Consider the following 25351-nt stretch of genomic DNA (forward strand, 5'->3'; position numbering starts at 1 on the left):
CATCATTACTGATTTACGACTCAGCGATTATAAGATTTTATAAATATACACCATTCGGTGTTTAGTTCTCGATTTTCCTGTAATAATTATTATAAGCAACATGCGAAAGCGAGTAAGTAGGTACGTCTATACCTATGTTATTCTGATGTCCGTTCCCAATTACCTGCAGTAGGTACATAGCATAAAAACAAAGTCGCTTTCTCTGTCTCTATATCCCTATGTAAGCTTAAATCTTTAAAACTGCGCAATGAATTTTGCGTAGTTGTGATTGTGATTTGTGTTAGTAATGATGTGGTTTTTTTTTAATAGATATAGTGATTCTCGACAAAGGTTTTATAAACCCTTCGTCGAGAACGAAGAAGAACGACGAAGGTATTATCTATATAATTTATTAGGTTTTAGATAAAGCGGGTGAAGCCGCGGGCAGAAATCTAGTAAAATATATAAATGCGTTCATTATGGTTATCGGGTGAAAGGGTAACAAACATCCATTCAAACTCACAAATTTCCATATTTATAATATTATTAGAATGTTATATTATACCGCTATTAACAGAAAAACGACAAGAAATAAAACTGTATACTGTTTAAAAATATATTGCTTGCTTGCTTGAGTCATTGCAATGTTGAAGTCAGCTCTATATTCTTGCACTAGCTGTGCCCCGCGGTTTTACCCGCATTGCTCCGCTCCTGTTGGTCTTAGCGTGATGATATATAGCCTATAGCCTTCCTCGATAAAAGGGCTATCGAACACCGAAATAATTTTTCAAATCCGACCAACAGGTCGGATTCAGGAACACAGCCGAAAACAGGAAGAAGCCGGGTCGGACCACTAGTCTACTATAAATAAGGAACCGTTCTAACCTTACGCTAAGGGGTCAGGAGTCAGGACATTTCTATCCAACTACATGGTGAAGATCTTACTTTACAACTAACAAGCATAATATGGTTCGCAAAAACTTGTATATCAAAGGGTCTTCTAGGGTTTGTGTAAGCTTTGACCTTTGGCTATGTACGCTCCTTTTTACCATCCTATTAATATCCGGAAGTTTGTATAGTAAAGATAAACTTCAAACATGTTCATGTTTTGAGATAGTTATCTATTTAAAAACAACATTAGAAATTTTAGTGCGTAGAATGGAAAAAAGCTTAGTGGTAGCTTTCAATTGCTGCTGTTTCACCATTTATCGATATAAATAATAATTATTATAAAAAGAAAAAGACGAACTACACCGATGCTTGTCTTTTTTAATTTTATAGGGCCAATTTTTCAATGCTTGGATAAAAATTATTCGTCGAATAATGTATAAAACTACCATTTTAAAAACGTATTCTAATTGCCCGTATTTGACAGTTTACGTGACATTTTAATATTACTTTATTGGACGGATAAGTTTTATCCAAGCATTGAAAAATCGGCCCATAATATGTTGGTAAAATAAAGTAAAAAAAAAAAAACCTAAAACCTTTCTTGTTTATTTTTGGTATAATAGTAATAAACTACAGTACCTAGGTATTTAAAGCATTTCGAAAGAGATTCAGCGCGTAACAATAACCATCAGGCATCAATAACTTAGCAAAAGGAAAGTGCACAAACATTGTTCCAGTAATGAACATCATTTGAATAAGCTTGTTATAAAACATACAATAGCTTCATTAGTACGTTTGAGATGTTACATAAGTAAGGTTCCAAACTTACGAACACATCAGAGTTCGGAATACGAATGACAAAACTTTGATGAATATGCTCTCTTGATATAGAACGCAGTTATCAAAGGTATTGTTTTCGCATTTACTTTTGATTCAGTTGTACTTTAATACTGTTTGAGAAAGACGGAGGATTTTAATATTTGTTTATTTACAACATACGTTAAGTATTTTAGTAGATTTCACTGAAATTTACGGAGATTCTTTCACCAGTAAAAAACTACATTATTGCTAAAGCTGTGCCTCGCGGTTTTACCCGCGTGGCTCTGCTCCTGTTGGTCTTAGCGTGATGATATATAGCCTACAGCCTTCCTTCCTTCGACAAATGGGTTATCTAACACCGAAAGAAGCCGTATCTAACGCCGATCCGGGGCGAGCAGTAGTTATTATTCAAAACCTATTTTCCGCCAAAAGCTACGCTCCTGTGCACTTTACGTTATTGCAATAACTATAACAAATTTCCATCCTCAAATTCACGCTCTTCGAGGTTTATTTTCCCAAAAATTATTACCTGCTTCTCAGCTATAGATTTAAAATTTAATGATTAGAAGAAAATATCAAGAATGACATAATTAAAAAACCAAATCATATGAATACAGAGTACAGTATGCACTTTTTATACCTAATGCAATACCTAATCGTGGGTTTAAAATTTCATATTACCATACAATTTTACTCCATTCTTTCGCCAAACAATTGTCGTTACAAAGCGTGGTTATATAATTTACGCAAATGGACGACTAAAAGTTTTTACCATTATTATTCTATAAGGATTAAAATAGAAATTATTTCAAATGAAACGTTTCCCCGCTTCCAGGATATTTACAGTTCATTTTCAAGTTTTTAAATTTTTACATTAATGCGTGCAGCAATTTTCTGTTCCCGTTCATTCTTTTATCATTAAATGTAGCACTCTTTTTAATGTTATTTGTTACTTTTACTTTTTACATAATTTTGTAAAGATTGAAGGTAGCAACAGTTGCTTTAATTCAATTATTACAGAAGACAGAATATATAATATATTGCTTGAATCTCTTGAATTTTTGATAGACCTTTATTAATGTTGATTTTTTTTTTAAGTTTTGATAGACCTACTTCCTCACGATTTTCAATAAACTCGAATAAATGTGATGTTTCGTATAGCTCATATGTTTTTAAATAAAATTTACAAAACTGAAAATGGATGAATGTGTGTAAATATATCTACCTACCTATGAAAATATGTTATATAAACTAGCGGTTCGTCCCGCCCGTGGTACCTACATGTTTACGTTTTCTATCCATAACAACCATCCTCGAACTTCAAGGAATATTATAAAAAAATAAAATCGGCTCAGCTGTTCTTGCGTTTTGCGCTGACCAACACTTTAAGCGATATATTTTTATAATACAGATAACATTATGAAAAAATTAACTTCCTCAGTGAAACGTGAAATATTTTTATTCCAACGCTAAACAAGAGAAAGTTAAAGGCAAAGGATAAGCGTTTCGTTCAGGAAATTTTCCGTAATACGCAGTTAGTTATATAAAAACGTAAGAACGGAGCGAGATTTGTTGAAAAGATTTATATTAAAAGATATAAATAAAACTAAAGTATATAAATGCTTTCCTACCTCGAGTTAAATATTTAAACCCAGAAACTTGCATGGAACTACAAAAAAGCTATGAAGATTTATATTCTTTATATTATGTAATAGATTTTAATAATATTCATTCTATTCCAGAATCGATAAGGCGTGCTCAATCAATAAATGTTTTCAAAAATGCATTAAAACAATATTTCTCGCAACCAGCTTCGTAACATATTATAATCTATACCTACTTTATTATATATTTCAAGTTATTCCTTGCCTATAATTTATATAATATATATATATATATCATCACATGGATGTTGAGTATTTCTTATGGGTCCTTCTTTAATTTCGTATAATATGTATATGTGTAGGTATACAGTGGTGGACGTTTAATTAGAAACATGTAACAGGATGAAGTAGTCATCAAATTTATTTACTTTTGTATATTAACGTATTAGAGATTAAGCATTATTTCATATTTAATAGAACACCCGTTTATCTAGTTTTATAATAAATTGTTTAATTTTAATCAAACGTTAGCTTAAATTAATAAAATTAAACAACTTTAAGTGAAGTCTGATTTCCAAGCATTTTCAGTCTGGACAACAAATTAGAAACAGCATGCTTCGAGTGTTCCAAAGTCAAAACCTGTTGAAATGCCGCCAATATTTTTTTCTTCTACAAATATTTGCACCGTTTTTTAAACATTCCGTTGAAAAGTTTCTGAAAATTAATTTGCTTTGCAGTATAAATGGGTAAAAGTAAGATCTGTGACCCATCAACAAGAAAAATAATTTTAAGTTTACATTTTGACAAAAACTGGAGTTACAGGAAAAAATAAAATCATTTAGAGTGTTCGATAAAAATATATTCAATGCTACAGTTCATTTAAAAGAGATGGTACTTCTGATTAAGTGCCTAAAAAAGCTCGACCATGAAAAACCACTGCTCGCGAGCATAGGCAAATAATTCTTTTCGCAAAGATGGATCCATTTAAAGGTGTCAATTATATTGGCGGCATTTCAACAGGTTTTGATTTTGGATCACTCGAAGCATCCTGTTTCTAATTTGTTGTCCAGACTGAAAATACTCAGAAATCATATTTCACTTAATGTTGTTTATTTTTATTAATTTAAGCTAATGTTTGATTAAAATAAAGCATTTTCTTATAAAACTAGATAAACGGGTGTTCTATTACATACGAAATAATACTTAATCTCTATTACGTTAATATGTAAATGTTAAATGAATTTGATGACTACTTCATCGTGTTACGAGTTTCTAATTAAACGTCCACCACTGTATATATATGAATGTATATATATGTATGTATATTATATGTATGTATGTAATAAGTTATTATATTATGTATATAAGTTATTATGTATTTATTTATATATTTATTATTGAGGTAATAATTATTTATAGATTTTGTTCATTTTTAAGCAAAATGTACCCAATTGTAATTGCACCTTCACCATAAAATTATGTTATCCTTATGGTTTTGCGGGTTGTCTGGCAGAAATCGCTTACAGCGATAAGACCGCCCTGTGTACATGTTTTAACTTTTATCGCTCTTCTGTTGTAATCCTGTATGTGTGTGCAATAAAGAATTTTTCATTCATTCATTTCAATATTCAGTACACTTGTCACCTTGTTGTAAAATCAATTTATTCGTAGGCTGTGGCTAAGCGATTGAGACTTTAGAATACGACACCACGGAACGTTTATTTTTTTCTGTTCATCACATTAAAAAGTTCATTGTATAAGTAAACTGTTAATAAATATTCTCTATAAGCAAGTATATTTCATACGTTGAAGAAAGGTATTCAATCACACGATACAAAAGGCATATATTTTATCGTATCCTATCAACCAATATAATACAAAGTATATGAACTACGACATAATTATTTTATTCACAAAAACCACGAAATATATTCATAGGTTTACAAACGATTTCTATATACATGGATAACCATGCGGCATGTAATAAAATCCACTGCACCTGTATAACGATAAATTTGCTCTTTCGCGTCACTGATCGTGAATAAATTCCGATTATCCGCCGCTCTGGCCACCAGATGTGAAAGTGAAACCTGTATTCATGTAGCACTTCATTTGTATAACAATTATGCTTTTACTGCCATTTCGGAGTTGGAGGTCATGTGATTTTAAATCGTATAACGTGATGATACTAATTTTTGTGCGCGTCTAGATGAGCTGGTGCACATCGTACCGTCTTTATTGTGTGCTGCTTTTAAACATATTTCCTCCTCTTATTCTTATACCCTAAAACTTATATTCTGTTGACCTTAGTAGTACCTACCTAAGATTGAATGAATTGTAATTATAGTAATTAAAATGATCTTGTTTCATGAAACAAGGTCATAGTAATTTTGAGAAATAATATAATAGAAGTATTCATTTATACTTATTCAATTATAAGTTTTATAATATCGGTTTTCCAAATTCCCAGAAATTCTATTCCCAAACTTGGACTGGATAACGATCTTTATTTTTCTCTGAATATAGCTGAGTGTAATAAATAATTTTCAAACAAGGACTATAATAATAATTTTCTTATTGAGAATAGAGCGTACCACATTTTTTCTTAAAAGTCGAATGTTATTCTTAATTTTGTGAGTTTTTTATGTGAATCTAAGATGTCATTCATACTGCTAATTCTTGTTAGTCCATAATTGTTTTCGTTGAAACCATTTCCATCTAATTATAAGTCGTTACTCGTTTACTGCAATTACAAACAAAAAAGTGCCAAACTTCCAACCCCATGAAAACTCTCTGAGGGCGTCATTGGAATATTTTGCTCTTTAATATATATTCAAATTAGACAACCTAAAGCCAAATGCTGCCTTATTACGGCACGTATCAAAAAGTAGACGAGTAGGCACGTCGCAATGTGTCTGACATGTGTTTCTGTTTATTAGATTACTAACTATATGAATCTGATAATATAATGAGGGAAATTATTGCATTGCAATTTGCACAAATTATGTTCATGCATTTTACTAGTGTGTGTAATGTGTGTCTTTGAGCAAACTGGTAAAGATTGGTTGAAAAAAGTATTAATAGTAGCATAGACTATCTTACTTCAATGTTGTTACTAATGAATTCAAAAATTTCTGTAATTTGCAATATAACATCTATAATCTAATCTAAATAAATTTCATAAAACCACAGCTAAAAGTACAACAAAATGAGTGTAACTTTAGTTAATCAAGCCATACAAACCCATATAAACTTTCGAACTGTATCCTAAAAGGGGATACTGTAAACTTGTAACAAATACATTGAATCAAACGTTAATTAAATGCGTATATACCCTTATTTATTCAACAGTACAAAACAAAAGTGATTCAATTCGTTCAGCAAATAATCCCTATTCCCGCCACCCTTCCCTGTCGTGTTTTTATGATATTCACTTGCGTGTGACGTTTACATTGCGAGGATTTATTCTTTATACGAATATTACTTATTTCCATTTGCAGTAATTTGTTTATTGTAAGATACCTATTATGGGACTTTTCCTTATATATTTTTTTGAAAACAGCGCTATCATAGATATACGAGCAAAATAATTTAGTAAAGCGAGGGGTTAAGACCAACACTGCTTTCGCAGCTTCTGAATTGCTTCTACTTATATATCAGATAAACTGAAAGATAAAAATATAAGAGGATATTAGTCAAAAAAAACGTCAAATTGGCCATTAAGGGTGCTTTTCCACCTATAATATGCGAGGAAGTGTAGCGAGGAATGTGTTTGTAAATAATCAATATTATCGCTTCATACGCTATACACTAAATACATACCTTCAAACTTAAAGAAGCGATATGATTGGTTATTTACACACACCATCCTCGCACATTATTGTGAACAGTGAAAAAGCATCCTAAAACAAACAACAAGCTTAATGTCTTACTTACTTCGAGATCTCAAAAATCCTTAAGAACATGAACAGATTGAAGTTAATAGCCATATTTTCTTTGAAGAGATAAACGGTAGATATTAAGATAATGAGGATTCTTAGCATTTAAGCTTCCGTGTAAATGACAAGCTAACGAGCGAAACTTTGTGCAAGTCGGTTGGAGGATAAGAATCACGTTCTATGATATAGAAATAAATGATTGGAGAATAAACTATTATATTTATCAATGTACCTATTTATTTGGAAAATATAACTTTTCTAAAGGTTAAATGAACTCTGACAATAAATTATAGAATGTAATTCTCGTGTGGATAATGTGAAAAACTTTTCACGTTTAGTTATATTTTGAAGTTCTTGGTTACGTTACTTGGTAAAAAACCCACTTCTTATTACATAATATTTACTCCCATGAAATTGAACATAATACCTAAAGTAATTTTGATCATACTAAATGTTAAGCAAAACAAACGTACCGGGAAACGCACGATTATCGTCAATAGAGAAGAGGTATTTTCAGGACGATAAAGTTCTCTATGGGGCCATATTACTATCCCGTGTTACGACGAAACAAAGGCTGCCAAATTACTACAATTTATTTAAAATAATATGTCTCAGTCTAAGAATGTACTTTATTTTTAAGTCAACCTTTAAATATATGATGTTATTCTATTATGTATTTTTTTCACAAAATATTTTCACTACTTCCTTACTTTTTACGTTATTTGTCTGAAAGTTCAGTTTATTATTTAGAAAATAAAATAATAAGCGATTTACTGAACACACACAAGTAAATTATATTTATATTTTTTCCTTCCTTCCTTCTCGTGGCTTTTCATAAAAGGTCAAAATGGATCTCTAATTCGATAAAATTCACTGAACAAAAATTATGTGACAAAGGTTTTTGTGAATTGTTCTCAGGGGTATCATTAATTTTTTAACAGCTATAAAGTATCTGGATGGATTCGTCGTTTTTGGAAATTCAAGTTTTGAATACATTTGACATTATCACTGTGAACACATAAAATAATTTTTTTATTGGTAAATTAATTTGGTGGTTCTCATCTTATTAAATTAAAAGAGGTTATTTTGATCATTATAATACTATTAACTGATGGTTTGATGATGTATTGAATATGCGTCTCATTAAAGAAAACTTCTCCTCGGATTTATAGTCTATATAATATATAAAAATGAAACCCGTTTTCCTTGGTCACGGCAACACGCGTGAACGGGTGGACCGATTTCGATAATTCTTTTTTTATTATATTCCTTGAAGTACGAGGATTGTCCTTGTGTAGAGAAAACGTAAATACCACGGGCGAAGTCGGGGCGCACCGCTAGTTTTATATAAACTTTAAGTTAACTTCGGGAAGAGTGATATAAAAACATTATATAAACTTCAACTTATCTCAGCAAAAGCTTGGTGCAAACTGACGGGAGCAGTTAAACCTCAGCAACCACTACAGAAGAGGATAGTAACATGATTAAATATATGGAGTCCATATGTAGCTGTTTTTCTTTTAAATTTGTGTCTATATTTACTTGTTTTTATTTTAATTATGAGTCAGGCATACCTAAATATCTAAAAAAAAACAAAGTCTATAAAATCCTGTCATAGGTATGCAAAAAGCAAATCAATATTTGCTTTCCATTTTTCCAGAAATATTTACCAGCGTTCCATTCACATTTCTAACAAAAAGATTTGCTGAGTTATTTTTATCTGCAATCAAATCCACATAACCTCAAACTTTTATTTCACTCCACATATTCCTTGCTAAAAGAACAATATTCTGGAAATTATTATTCATGGAGCAATATCCTGAAAAGATTTATATAAATCTCTTACAAGGTTTTTGCCTTTGCAAAAATTCTACACGACTACTTATACCGCACTTATAGGCTAATAAAATTTTATTGGGGTTCCAAATTTGATTCCGTTTTTTTGTATTTCGTTCATTTGTCGTGCCATTGTTCGAATTACATCGTTCCGTTATAAGATTTTATTTTTATACAAGTGAGAGTCAAAATAAAAGAGTATTTCTGAATAGTGTCCCAGTTTCTATCATGTAGTTGATACTAATATATCGTGAATAAATAAATGGATAAATGAATAGGTATTCTTAATTACTTATGTAGATTTGCACTATAAGTAATATATATTTAAATATTGACCTTTATTCTACTTCTGGAAAAAAATCACAAACTTTAATTACTTAGGTAGGTAGTTGAAATAATAAATATCTATATTTATCATATTTTGCGGCCAACTTCATAAAGATAACTCAGATGTGAAAATTACATCACAAAATGAAATATCTTCTAATGCAGCAACTAAATCGGACAGGTTGAAAACTTTACCAAGTTCTAAAACTTCTACACCTCAAGCAAATGTTTAAAGTCGTACCTCGCTAAATTTTAGTTTAATTACCGCTTTCAGGTAATTCTGTGGAATATTTGATAGTATGCCGTATACCTGATTAAGATTAAACCATGAGTTCTTAGAAGTTTATCTACATACAAAATATAATTACTATATAGTTAAAGCATAGGTTTATTATCGCCTAGTAAACTTTTTTTTTCTTACTCTATTTATACGTATATTATACTAGTGGTCCGCCCCGGCTTCGCCCGTGGTACATATTTCGCAATAAAAGGTAGCCTATGTCCATTCTCGGGTATCAAAATGTCTCCATACCAAATTTCATGCAAATTGGTTCAGTAGTTTAGGCGTGATTGAGTAACAGACAGACAGACAGAGTTACTTTCGCATTTATAATATTAGTATGGATTGTACAATGTACAGGTCATAGTGGAACAATACAGTCAATATAAAAAAGACTTTATAATATAGGTAGGTGTATAATACGTTGTTGAAATACAATTTTGCAATATAATTAATATTCCAAAATTATACGATGTTATAGCAAAACCTCATTTTAAGGTGATGAAATACATAATAGGTCTCTTTTTAATGAGTTTCTTTGTTCATGAAAAAAACATCACACAATTTAAAATAAACCTTTTATAGAAATTATTTTTTTAAAGAAAGATATTACGGTGATACTATATACCTCCCTTTAATATTTCTTTGGACATAAAAGCTAAATATCATAATAAATAAATAAATAAATAAATATCATTCATCGTGTTATAATATACGTAAACAATTGAATAATAAAAAAATAATGTCTTTAGCTAGTTAACGAAGACAAAAAAAATGTGTGCGTGTACTAGTTGTACACACGTAAGAAGTGAAACTTCTTTATGACCTTATTTAAAAAAAATACTATATGCAACGTTACAGAAATACGTCGAATCACGCGTGGTAGGGATAAGAAAAAGTTGGCGCGTAACGGAAAAATGTCACGCGTAACGAAAAAATGTTACACTAATTTTTTTCCAACCCCGATAAAGAAGTTTCACTTCAAAAAATAATAGTAAAACTGTTCACACAATAGCCCTAGCATATATTATTCACATATATTGCAAGGTGAGAAGCTTACAAAAACAATTTTATTTCATTACAATTGAATCCACATAATCTCGTGAACATTGTGTTCACACATTTCACATTGAGTCCATTTTTATATCAAATCGCGAACCGTGACTGACATAAACGAGTCTTATTCCAACATTCGTATTTGTATCATTTATCTCTTTTTATAAACAACCAGAGAGCACAACAAATTCTATTTTTTTTTCTTTTTTTCTCTGTATACTACTATCCTACTTCCTTTTAATATTATAAACGGAATTTATGTTTATTTGTGACTTTTTCACGCGAAAATGGACATGATTTTAAAAGAGCATTTAAGGAGTTTCTTGCTTGTTCTTTTCCGTAGAAACTGCTTTTCGAATGGGTGGCAATACTAAAATTTTATGACAATTCAAAAGCACTTCTAGAAGAATTGAATTTGAGATTAAAAAACTATTGAACGGATTTTCATGTTTCTTGACAGTCCTGTATCTAACGTACTACAAGAATAACACATAAGCTAGAAAAACTTGCTTTTTCTGCTTTGGCCGCGGGTGAAACCACATGGTAAAACTAATTTTCTATATATGATCCTTCACCACAGGTCACGGTTTTAATAAATTGCACTATTAACTGAATTAACCGCATGCATATAATTATTCTGGTGTATTTCAGGCGTAATGAATAATAAATAATTTAATAATTAATGAATTTAAATAACTAATTTGGAACGCATTAGAATTAACTAATTATTATTATTGGGTTAGAAATCTGATTTCTTTTGTGTTTTAATGTACATTACACAATTAAATATAAGTACAATGGATTCCTTCCGACTGCACTCGTCAATATTATTAAGCCTATTTTTAAAGGAAAAAACTTATCAAATAGACATGTAATATCAATTTTAACATCACTTATTTCTCATTTCCTATTTGTTCGCTAATTATAGCATCGTCACATTACAAATTAATACTTCATATCTCCTTTAAAACAAAATATCCTCTACAACACCACTCATTAAAAGCTTCCAAAGAAAGTATCACATAACAAGAGTTACCATTATTTAAAGGGGAACATGACAACTTTATTTCATACACATAACACAAAATGACGTTGCAAAAACCGTCCCCATCGCTTTCTCCCACGCATTGGAGCCACTAAACAAAACCTTTACAATTATTGTATTTTTAAGAACATTTTTAGGGAATGAAAAAAAAGATTCGGCTACAATCTAATTAAATTAATTAAAAGATTTCAAAGTGACAGAAACAATTTAAATTCCAGTTATTCGTTACTATTGTTCAAAGAAATTGCAGCCTTAATTAATTAACAATAATCCCAATATAACAAATTGGTAACGATGCTTTTGACTTTGACTTTGTCTGGAATATTCTTTGAAATATCAATAAGTATTTCTATACATAATTTCCTACCCATACATATTATATTTGTGTTGTAATCAAGCCAAGAAAATAATCATTCATAGGGAGTTAATAAACTTAGAGATAGTTAAATAACTACCTTTATTAAATAAATTATTAATAGTCAAACTAATTCTTAAATTCCTTACGCTCTCTTAATATGAGTATGTCTACAAAAAACCTTTGAAATGTAGCAGATATCATGGCCCACTAGCAAGAGTTAAGCGTAACGCGTTAAATTTTCGTTTCCACGCAGTATAGAATGATGGATGACATTTTCTCGAACATTCTATTCGAATCGGTTTACGTTAAGAGGCCATTACAATAGACGAAATATCAAGTTGCGTTTCGGCATCTCAATAATGGTATTTTATTGTTTTGAAGTCAATTTATTAAATATTCTACGAATTTATTTCATAGTGAATACCTTACATTGTGTGAGGAAGTATGCAGGGTCTGTGTAGATTGATTAATCAGAGCGTACTGAAAAATAAGTAATAAACAAACTAGACAGATTCGATTTTATGAATTATTGTTGCATCAAATCTTCTACGCTACTAAGTGTTTAAAAATTGCACGTATTCATGAACGAAATAATATATCCTACAATGTTTTTCTACTTAACCCTACAGTAGTCGCGTGCTCTATATGTCTAATCCAGTGATACAAAATTGCAAATTTCTAAAAATCTAATAGCTCCAGTTGTTTCATCCTCTAAATTGAATAATTGCCGCATGCACTCAGTTCAGCGCGGAGAGTCGGGTGCGCGTGGTTGTGCAACAGGAGCTCCGCAAAATTCGCGGTCTACGTACGTATGCCGCACGACCAACTACGTAAGATTTTTGTTGTGACTGTTCCATTAATTTTTTTTACAACTACTATAATGTGATTTTAAAAATGATGTTACAGACTTATAAATTATTAATTTTATAATGTATTTTTTATATTTGCAGGTAAAGGCAGAGTTATTTAGATAATTATGGACAACAAACGAAAGAGACTGATCGAAGCTTGGTTGGCCGAAGACCATTGTCGTGATGATCTTGGTGGCGACTAGTCTAGATACGCGACTACTGTAGAGTGTAGGGTTAAACACAAATTGCAAAATTAAAACGTGCATACCAATAAAAATAACTCCTTGCAGATTTGATTACCAATGATAGCTAAAAAACTTAAAAAAAACCTCACTTATTGCAGTATTCTCTTTAAATTAAGCAATTTATCCTTTCAACCCATTATTTAAATATAATTTTAGTTTGCTAAATATCGAACGGCTGGGTCCTCGCGAAAGTTTTTAATTAGGTCCGCTTCAGTTCATGTTTTTACTACAAATTTCAAAACTTATAGTTCATAACTGGATCAACAATCTGGTGCAAACACTTTATTGGAAACTGGAAATAAGTTAACAATTAATTCTCTAATGAATTTTATTCTAGGAACTAGTGTCCTGGCACTGTTAGTTAAGTTTTAATAAAGAGCAACATTTTAGCTGTAGAATATAATAATAAAATATACTGAGAGTTTTTATAGCTATTCAATAATTAAAAGCTAATACAATAAAAATCTCTTTCAAAATTAGTCCACACATTTCCACTCTTATCCTCTTTTATATGACTTACCTAATTGATTCTCACCTAGCCATACAAATTGAGAAAAGCGAATGCAATGTAGATTATAATATTATTGTTAGCTAAAATAATACAACAAAATTTTTAGTATTTCCTTAAATTAACGTTATTGCTATTCAAAAAGTATTATGCGGTTTATATATTAAAGAGCATGCGAGTTTTTATGTAGTCCATGTATATTCATTTCTCGAGGCATGTTCTTAATTAAGATATGTCGCTTATGTGACAGCATGTTTGCGTTGTTTATTAAAATTTAATATAAATGCTTGTCTAGAATATTCCAACCACTTCTGTAAAGCTGTTGAAGATCATTCATTATGCTAACTATGATATAATATTAAGTAACGTAATACGCGAGTTGTGAGTCAGAAAGTTTGTTAGAAATTATAACAGAACAGGTTACAAATGTTAAGGCCAAGCGTTACACCTGAAAAGTTTCACCTGAAAAGACTTCAAACACTTAAAAACCAAATGAATAAAAAACATAACTACACGTAGATGACGGTCATGTCTACAGTAATAGTTTGGTAATAGTAGAGTATTCCCGATTCCGTTGAACAATTAGTAGTCACTATGCGTTACCAAAATCCAACAAAATTACTATACCAATATTGTACTAGGATACAACAGAACTAATTGCGAACGAAGGAGGATCTTCCTCTCTCATTAGTAAAACTTTTGTACTCAAACTCCGTCCAAATTATTATTGGGATCGAAGGGATCGTAATCAGCGGTTATTGTTTCCAAAATGTTCTGTTAATGTTTACTTTGTTAGTAAATTATAATGTACTGTTCGATTATGTTGTGTAATCAGATATTAATTCATCTGTGCAAAGTATTTCAAATTTTAATTTTTCTAGTTCGCAGTCGAGTTGAGACTGCAATTCTTTTTACCTCAGATGAGATTGGATTCAGTTTTCGACTTAGTCAGAATATAACTGAGACAATGAAGAGAAAGTAACGCAAGAAGTTTAATTTATACGTCGGTTTAAAATATGTAGACTCTCTCAGAAAATAAAAAAACATACTTTTTCTCTTCAAATTAGGGATACAGAGCTTTATATACAATATTATATTAACCCTATTAATTTTATAATTATTGTAACATAACTTATTTTGGTGTAAAAGACTTAAAGAACGAGTCTCTTTCTATACATAATTACCAATGAATATCATGTATTAATTAAGAATTTCTTCGTTTACAATAAATTAAAAAGCAACAGATACTACTACAATTAAACATATCCCACACTTAACACGGAACATGATTATACCCCATATGTCACTATGTTACCTAACTACCCCATGCTTCTGCCGACTAATGGAGTGTGTCGATTCTAAATCGATCAATGCTTTAATTGGTTGCCAGTTAGACAAGCAATTGTGAATATATATTATAGTAGTATTGTCAAGAAATTCAATACTTTGTCAATTCTTTATAATAACATAGAAATAAAATAGAAAAATAATTTGAGATCGAATAGTGTCTAGAAAAAGGTAATGAAGGCGGCGAGTGTATTCTTAAATAGATTTTTTTTACTAAATTACGATTTTTATGAACTACATTCATATTAAGAGGCCATATCGATTTTAGAGTGATTTTGACTTGTTTCTGTAATTCTTTAGGCGCTCGTTTAACAAAACTAAATTAGTAACAATGTGTTTTATTATCTTAAATTAAAGATTAATTCAATATCTAAAATATGCTCGAGACAATTTATTGATATTCATTGTCCAGTTTGTTTAATAGCCAATAACCTGAGGCGTGTTTCAATTTTTTCCATGCGGGACGTTCGTGTCTTTGTAGTTTACACGGAATTTAAAAGAAGAAGTTTTCATATAAAATATACAACAGTAAAGACACTGAGACATCCTAAAATATGCTCGAGGCAATTTAAGTACTTTTATTCAAAAATGCAAAGAAAATCTAAGTTAAAATAGCCTTACTTTGATGAAATTTTATGTGTATTTGGCGTCGAATTTCTAAAACATACAACAGAGTAAAAAATAAATAAAAAATACACATTATGTTGACGCCTTGTGTGCAAAATTGTTTGTTGCACACACACGCAGGCTCGCGAGTGCTCATCGGCCGATCGCCCCCCCCCGGCCCCGCGCGCCTGATTCCGCAGTCCGCACTCTCAGCTCCGCGGCTCGTGCGAACGGTCGACACACGCATTAACTATTGTAATAATTGTTTGTACTTATAAAGACTTCTGTATGTAAATTGCCGAGCATAATTATAAACCTTGAACTACCATTACGACTTATTATTTCATTATTTCACCGGCGACGAAGCCCTAAAGCCGCAACCATCCTCTTCATTTTGGTCCTTCGAGCCGGATCAAAATCAGCAACTACAGAGGAAGGAATCGCGCACGTGGACGTGGCAGCCATTTTGCGCCGGTGAAGACATACGGTCTGCGGTCTGCGGAGCTGAGAGTCACCAGATTTGGAAGCATCGAACTCGCACCTACTTCAATTGGATATTTGTGAGAACCGGGGAAGTGGCGTTATTGTGAGTTCGTTCCAATTTTTTCCATTAGGAATTTAATATTGAATCTTTCCGATTCTAAATATATCTCATTTTGCTTTTTACTTTCGCCTTTAGTGCGGATCTAAAAGCCTTACCAATTATTATCTATTATTTGTTTCGTGCATTGATATATGCGGAAACCTCATTAAATCATTATCTACCAATTACATCGAGATTTAACTGCGGTTAATCTCATTTGAATTATATCTCATTTTGCTTTTTACTTTCGCCTTTAGTGCGGATCTAAAAGCCTTACCAATTATTATCTATTATTTGTTTCGTGCATTGATATATGCGGAAACCTCATTAAATCATTATCTACCAATTACATCGAGATTTAACTGCGGTTAATCTCATTTGAATAACATTAAATTAAAAACATTACCTAAAGATTATTTCTTATCTTTCTCATTAATTTATAAAATTAATTGCAGCATTTTATTGCTATACAATCTCATAAAATCATTTTCTAGTTCTCAGGTTGTGTCGTCTGTACATAAACTGTTAAAAAACATATTTCATTAGAAACGTATTATAATTCATTGCTTTCGTTTTACAGTTGATCCATTGCGAATCACGCGCAGCGCAACGTGACTTGCATTCAGGTGGTAACGCGGCGGTAACCGATCGGTATAATTATACCGAATCACCCTCACTTCATATTCATAAATATAAGTATTTTCGTTTATTCATTTCATAATTATTTTTGCTGTTCTGTGTTTTTTTGTGATTGATTAGTATCAGAGTTGTGTAATTTATTAATAGTTCAGGTAAATTAATACATTTTGTATCGTAAGTAGGTCAACTAAAATTATTGAATACAAAATGGATATTTCGGTTTTGAAAAAGCAACGTGGTACATGTAAACAGAAATTAACAAATTTTAAAAAATTTTTAGATCCTCTCGATGAGTGTAAATCATTAACTAGACTTCAAGCAAGTGAACTTAGTGTTCGTTTGTCAAGATTCGAAGAACTTTATACCGAATTTGATAACATTCAAACTAATATAGAACAATTATGTGATTCTTCAGACGAGGAACGCGAGGAGTTCGAGAGCAAGTATTTTAGTACTTTCGCGGTTGCCAAGGAGGCGCTGGCGCGGAGCGGCGAGAGCGCCCCGGGCGACGTCGACTTATCGGTCTCAGGTTCTAATTCTGTGCACGGAGGTAGGCCAAACCTTAAACTTCCTACTATCCACTTACCTAGCTTTTCGGGTCAGTATCAGGACTGGCTTGAATTTCATGACACATTTAGTTCACTCATACACTCAGATGAATCAATTAACGAAATTACAAAATTTCATTACCTACGCGCATCTCTAAAAGATAGTGCAGCTTTGATTATTCGAGCGCTAGATTTTTCAGCTGATAATTATAGTATTGCTTGGGATCTACTCTGTGATCGCTACAACAATAAGCGACTTCTTGTCAATAATCACATTCAGTCAATTTTTAATATCGAAATATTAACTAAAGAGTCATCCAAGGGTATGCGTAATATTATCGATAATGTAAATAGAAATCTTAGAGCACTAAAGACGCTGAATTTACCTACTGAACACTGGGATGCACTTATCATCTATATTTTGTCGAATAAATTAGATTCAGTTACAAGTCGCGAATGGGAAACGTACCGCAACACATTTAAAGACTTACCTACGCTACAGAATCTCCTTACATTTCTTAAAAACCGGTCTGATTTACTAGAAACAATGGAGGAAGCCAGCGCTAAACGCCGGCACAGCGACGTCACACATTATCGTCAGAAATCATTAGTTGTCAATTCTTTATCTCCTCCTACTACTAATAATAAACCACAATATGTTTGTTCGTTGTGCAAGCACAATCATCCAATATACCGTTGTCAGAAATTCAAGTCACTTTCATTAGAACACAGAATGCAAAAAGCTAAAGGCTTAAAATTATGTTTAAATTGTTTGCGTCAAGGGCACAATGCCAACGCATGTAAATTCGAATCTTGCCGTTTTTGTAACAATAGACTAAACAGCTTATTACATAGACACTTACCTTCGGATGCGACGTCCTCAGCTCCCGATCAAAATGTTGTTCTATGCGCAGCGCCGCCGCTGGCGCAGCCCACACAGATGCAACCTGAAACAGAAACACCTAAAAATTATAATACAGAAGACAATATCGTCTTATCAGCAATTCATAATAATTGTGTCTTACTGTCCACTGCTTTAATCCAAGTGCAGGATAAGCATGGCCACAAACACACAGTGCGAGCCTTATTAGACAATGGTAGCACATCAAGCTTTATTACCGAGAATTTATTAACTAAACTTAACTTACCGACCGCTTCGACTTCGTCATTGGTTGAAGGGTTGAATTCTCAATCATCACAATTAACTAAACGATGTGAAGTTGTCATATCGTCGCTTATCAACTCATACACGCAGAATATTAATTGTTTTGTAGTGCCGCGAATTACTCAAAACTTACCCACTGTGTATATTAACTATAAATTATTAAATATACCAAAAAACATTACTTTAGCTGATCCTACATTCAATGTGCCGTCTCAAGTAGACATGCTGCTTGGAGCGGACATATTTTGGAGTGTTTTATGCTCAAAAAATATATATTTAGGCAAAAATATGCCTACATTAAGCCAGACCACGCTTGGTTGGTTAATATCAGGTCTAGTTCAGATACCTAATAATTTAAATACAGTCCACTGCAATCATATTACTTTGTCTCATGATAATCAACTTCACGATCTTGTTTCACAATTTTTTGAACATGAAACTGTACCTACTCATAAACAAATATCAAAAGAAGAAAAAGAATGTGAAGAACATTTTTCGAAAAATACATCACGGCTGCCTGACGGGCGGTTTGTTGTGACCATACCTTTGAAAGAATCTCCCACCAAACTGGGTGAATCATACGAGCGAGCTTTGTCTAGATTTTTATCATTAGAGCGTAGATTTAGTAAAGACCCGGTATTCAAAGAACAATATTGTAAATTTATTAAAGAATATATTACCTTAAATCACATGTACGAAAATAAAAATCCTGAAAAAGATATATACACTTACCTGTTGCCGCATCACGGTGTTTGTCGTGAAACCAGTTTATCTACCAAATTACGCGTCGTATTTGATGCCTCTGCGGTCACGACCTCTGGTCTGTCATTTAACAATATACAAAATATCGGTCCAACTGTACAAGATGACCTCTATAGTATTTTAGTTAGAATGCGCCAACATAAATTCATTGCCACTGCAGACGTGGAAAAAATGTACCGCATGATCTATGTTCACGAAGATCAGCATCAGTTGCAACAGATATTATGGCGATTTGAGCCTTATGAACAAATAAAACAATATAAGTTAAAAACAGTAACATACGGTACGGCATCCGCGCCTTACCTTGCGACTAGATGTTTAAAACAACTTGGTTTAGAATGTCCCGATAAAGTTATTTCTGAAATTATTCAACGCGATTTTTATGTTGATGACCTCATCACTGGAGCATCATCTGAAAAAGAATTACTACAAATCTGTAAGGGAGTCATAAAGCAGTTACAATCGGGTCAATTTCATTTAAGAAAATGGTATTCAAACTGTCCTCATATCATTAATGAAATCGTTAATGAAAGTGTAAATGACGGATTGCTTAACTTGAGTAACAACGAATATTCAAAAACATTAGGTCTCCTTTGGTCGTGCAAAGAAGACAAGTTAATGTTCGCAGTAAATATAAAAGAAAACAAACTCGTCACTAAGCGTACTATTTTATCGATCATGTCACAAATCTTTGACCCATTAGGCATAATTAACCCATGCATACTTAACGCAAAAACTATTTTGCAAAAATTGTGGTCCTTAAAAATTACATGGGATGAAACCGTTCCTGCAGATATTGCAATTTGTTGGCAAAAATTCATTGATTCGTTACTATATATCAACTATATACGCGTTCCGAGATGCATTGTTTGCGATGACTCAGCGATCATTGAGCTCCATTCATTCAGTGACGCATCGAATTATGCGTATTCGGCTTGTGTTTACATTAAATCCGTTTCTTACAATAACAACGTTTCTGTTCACTTATTGACAGCGAAAAGTCGAGTCGCTCCATTGAAACAGACAACTGTACCGCGGCTAGAATTGTGCGGAGCACTTCTCGCTGCAAAATTAGTAGATAAAGTAAAATCATCGCTTAGATTACACATAAATAATTGTATTTATTGGTGTGATTCAACTATTGTGCTTGGTTGGATAAAATCTTCAAAAACTCATTTATTAAAGCCGTTTGTTTTTAATAGAATTCAAGAGATTCTTGACAGAAGCGAGTCATCTGCCTGGCGTTACGTACCCACCAGCGTTAACCCCGCCGATATAGGCTCACGAGGGCTAGACGCAAAACAATTAGAAACTTGTACATTGTGGTGGACCGGGCCGGCATTCCTGGCGCAAGATGACTCATCATGGCCAACCCAACCAACAAGCTATAAGCAATCTGAATTACCAGAATTTAAGGTTCAATGTAACTTGTCGACTACTCAATTAGATCATATCACATATTATTCAAATTTGTTTAAACAATTCTCTAGTTTCAACCGATTACAACGTATTGTGGCTTACGCTCAAAGGTTCATTCATAATTATTGTAATAGGAAAAATAAGCGTAGTGGTCACCTAAAAATCCATGAACTTAATTCTGCTCTAAGCGCACTTTGCAGATTCGCACAGCGTGAACATTTTTCACAAGAATACACGTTATTAAAAAATAATAAAAAATTACCTATTAAAAATTCATTATGCAATTTAAATCCATTCTTTAACAAAGCTGACGGACTAATGCGAGTGGGAGGTAGACTTAATAACTCTTTTTATGATTTTGACACAAAACACCCCATATTGCTTTCATCAAAGCATCACCTCGCAGAACTCATATTCAGACAATATCATATTTGGCTTATGCACGCTGGTCCACATTTGCTTTTGGCTACCTTGCGTCACAAATTTTGGGTTATTGGGGGCAGAAACTTGGCTCGCAAAACAGTTCAAAGATGTATTAAATGTGGTCGTTTCTCGGGAAGGATTATACAACCAATCATGGGCAATCTTCCCGAACAGCGCTTGCATGCTGAGTTTCCGTTCACCAACACTGCTGTTGACTACGCCGGGCCGGTCATGATACTGAACCGTAAGGGAAGAGGAAGTAGAACCATGAAATCCTATCTGTGCATATTTGTGTGTTTAGCCGTCAAGGCCGTGCACATAGAACTTGTGACCGATCTGAGTAGTGAGTCATATTTAGCTGCATTAAATAGATTTATTGCTCGTAGGGGCAAACCAACAAACATTTTTTCTGATAATGGAACAAATTTCGTGGGCGCATGTAATGAATTATCCAAATTCCTTAAACAAAATTCTGATACTAATCCAAACATCGAACATGTCAATTAACTTTAGATTTTCACCAGCTTATAGTCCACATTTTAACGGATTAGCTGAGGGTTCGGTTAAGTCATTTAAACACCACTTGAAGCGAGTCGTAGGTTGTACGAATTTAACTTATGAAGAAATGAATACGGTTCTTGTACAGATTGAGGCGATCTTGAACTCAAGACCCCTCACCCCTATTTCTTCAGATCCATCGGATCTTACAGCTCTCACACCATCGCATTTTTTAATTGGACGAACAATAACATTTCTGCCTACTCCCCAGGTCAAGGAAACTACTGCTGTGCACACTCTTTCACGATATATGAGAACACAGCAACTGAAAACCCATTTCTGGAATAGATTTCATAAAGAATACATTACAGAACTTCAAAAACGACAGAAATGGCGCAAAGATGGAGGACAGCTCAAACTTGGAGAAATGGTCGTAGTAAAAGATGAGCGACTGCATCCCAACCAGTGGCTTCTGGGACGAGTGACTCGCCTCCACCCCGGCTCCGACGGCGTGACCCGCGTAGCTGACGTCCTCACCTCTTCAGGGATACAACGACGGGCCTTTAACCGACTGTGTCCCCTACCCATCGAAGATCAGAACTCCGTTCCTGGGCCGGCAACATGTTGACGCCTTGTGTGCAAAATTGTTTGTTGCACACACACGCAGGCTCGCGAGTGCTCATCGGCCGATCGCCCCCCCCCGGCCCCGCGCGCCTGATTCCGCAGTCCGCACTCTCAGCTCCGCGGCTCGTGCGAACGGTCGACACACGCATTAACTATTGTAATAATTGTTTGTACTTATAAAGACTTCTGTATGTAAATTGCCGAGCATAATTATAAACCTTGAACTACCATTACGACTTATTATTTCATTATTTCACCGGCGACGAAGCCCTAAAGCCGCAACCATCCTCTTCACATTAAATGATAGATTTATGCTTAAAAATTTGCAATAAAAAAAATACATATTATATGATTTATGAAAGTAATGGAATATTTTAAAGTTCTCTAGAATTTTCGATTATATACGGGAGCGCAAACGCTGTTACGGCAGACCCAGGGTCTTTTCAGCTAGAACATTTCACTCTCAGTACATTTATGTTGGTTCATTTTAGTTCGGACATAGCTCAACAGATGTCAGCCTTACAAATTCTTTTGACAGATGACAGTTGACAGTTGACACATGTTTGTTTTATGTTTATTGCCCCTCGCCCCCTCACTCCCTCACTCCGTTTACCGGCGTTTGCGTGGCGTTTGCGCATTGGAATCGTTCATGGTGGTTTTTATGTTTATTCGGATTTATCCCCACGAATTGGCGTGTTTATGGACTTTTATGTATCTGTTGAAAATCGTGACCCCAGGCTTGACTCCGGACTTTGATTCTTCCGTTTTGGATTTGATCTCAACTTCATTTCTGATCACTATGGCTGCCGAGAAAAAGTGCTGTGTGCCGACCTGTGGTAAGTCTATAATCGTGTTATTTATTTGGATTTGCCAAAATAAGTAGCTCAAATAAATACATTGCTGTTTAGGCTTTGCTACTCACGGGCTGATAGTTAGGTTAGTTTGTGTTTGTCAAGATGTTCTACTTTTATCATCCTAGCCAAAAGTAATAGAACTTATACTTATAATCAGCGTAAAATCAAAGCATTTACCTTAAAAAGTGCTATTTGATGTACTTAATGTCTAGCACATTGTTATGCAATACATTATGACTAGACATCGGATTATATGCATTTGCATATTTTCATATGCAAATGCATAAATCTCTCTAATTACGGCGTTAGTGCATATTTTAGCCTTTTTCACCAATCGTGCATATTTCGTTAAGTAGCGGGAGTTTTGATTGGTCGACTAACCTTTATTAGCCAATCAGAACGCTCAGCGAGTAAACAAACCCTATTTTGGCATGGTAAAATGGCAAAAAATTACAAAAATTACCTACATTGAAACATTTTCACTAATAACTTATATTTCTACTTTTATTTCTATTTTCCATATGTACATTTTATATGCCTTAACCCTCAGCCTTTGAAATGTTACTATTAATTTGGCAAATTGATAATACTCATGCTCAATCTCACACAAAACTAATTTAAATGATTACAGGTACCTACTTATCTATTTCAAAATTGAATGTGAATCTAGTGTTTTCGAGTTTAGTTCTTGAATCATTTGAAAAGTAATATAGGTATAAGAATAATTTGATGTTTTTTATTCAACTATAAAATTCATCATTTATAAAATCAGCACTTGTTAGTACTAAACTTTTCTCGGTTATTGCACAAAAATTACACTAAGTATGATAAATTAAATATTTATTAGGTATTATAATATATTATTGCCTTTACATTGCTACTAGTTCTAATAATAATGCATCAAATTATACTTTCAGGTTCGGATACACAAATACTTCACAAGTTTCCAAATCCAGATAAAGACATGGAACGTTTCCGGATATGGCTTTATAGAATTGGAGGCGAAATTTTGGCTTTGGATAATGCATATATTTATAAATATCGCAAAATTTGTCATCAACATTTTGAAATTCAGTATCACACCAGAAGCAAAATGCTTAGTCCTAATGCTGTCCCTTCATTGTATTTGCCAGGTGACTAAACATTTAGAAAAAGTTTTATAATTATTTTTGTTAAGTAGGGTAAACCACCCAATTATTGGCACTTTAAGCAGCTACTTCACAAAACCGGTGAAATTTGCATGTACAATTATGTTTTATTTAAGAAAAAAACATTTATACTGGTATTCTAATCTATGGAGAATATTATAAAGTACTTTTCAATTTTAAATTAAATCTCTTTATTTAATATAGTGAATCTTTAACCTTTTGAACGCCAATGACATCTATAGATGTCATGCGCAATCGTGCCCTGTGCGCCAGCGACACCTATACATGCCAAGAAACAGATCATAGATAAATACAAAATAAACATATTAAACCTTTACTTTTACGTGTTTTATTTATACAGTTTATGAACTGAATCCCCAGTTATTACATAATTGTACACAGTAAACAAAATTGCCAAGTAGTTATTCAAATATTTGATGACAAAAAATAACTTAATTAATGGCTAAAAAAGCATGTTCTCTCGCGCCAATGACATGTATACGTGCCTACTAGTGATGTAGTGTAATATTCAAGTAACTTCATTAAAATTTCAGCGAAATTACTCTAATTCGCTTAATTTTTGTAATAACTACAAAAAAAATATATAAGCTTAGTCACTGAGAAAAAAGGTAAATAATACATTCTTTGGTATAATACCATATTGTCTATATTGTGGATATTGTTGATTTGAATATTTTCCTTTTCGCCAAATCATGCGCATCTCTAGCACAGTATCGATATGCAATCCCTTCTGCGCCATTGACATGAATAGATGTCGGACTGGTGACGTCGTAAGCGCGTGCCGTGTTGTTAAGTGCGGAAAGTTGTAAAAATATTTTATCGAGTATTGCCGAGAGTGTGAGTGCCTTTATTAGAATATACTTATGATACAATTAATTGTCGCTATGTCATATCAAAATATGGTAATTGACCTAAATAGGTACCTACATATAATTAGTATTTGTAATAACTCAAGTATTAAACTAAATGATTGGAAA

At 32.9% G+C, this 25351-nt stretch overlaps 2 protein-coding genes across 3 annotated transcripts; both read left to right on the plus strand.

Moving 5' to 3' along the window:
* The first annotated feature begins 16286 nt into the window (after window positions 1–16286).
* Window positions 16287–22581, plus strand: LOC149900777 (uncharacterized). Of its 2 annotated transcripts, none has more exons than XM_090112773.1 (2): window positions 16287–17462; window positions 21999–22581. In XM_090112773.1, exons 1-2 carry the CDS (start codon window positions 17120–17122, stop codon window positions 22073–22075), a joined length of 420 nt encoding a protein of 139 aa, XP_089968899.1. In that variant the 5' UTR covers window positions 16287–17119; the 3' UTR covers window positions 22076–22581. The 2 variants fall into 2 exon arrangements, with proteins under 2 accessions (XP_089968899.1, XP_089968900.1); XM_090112774.1 differs by having other exon boundaries at window positions 16287–17441.
* Window positions 17469–21736, plus strand: LOC149900778 (uncharacterized). The gene has a single exon (XM_090112679.1). It carries the CDS (start codon window positions 17786–17788, stop codon window positions 21734–21736), a length of 3951 nt encoding a protein of 1316 aa, XP_089968805.1. The 5' UTR covers window positions 17469–17785.
* Window positions 22582–25351: the final 2770 nt, after the last annotated feature.

The sequence above is a fragment of the Colias eurytheme genome, chromosome 18 (genome assembly GCF_061535395.1).
Source record: "Colias eurytheme isolate Ceu_HAF_F1 chromosome 18, ilColEury1 Martin Lab GWU primary, whole genome shotgun sequence".
Lineage (NCBI taxonomy): Eukaryota > Metazoa > Arthropoda > Insecta > Lepidoptera > Pieridae > Colias > Colias eurytheme.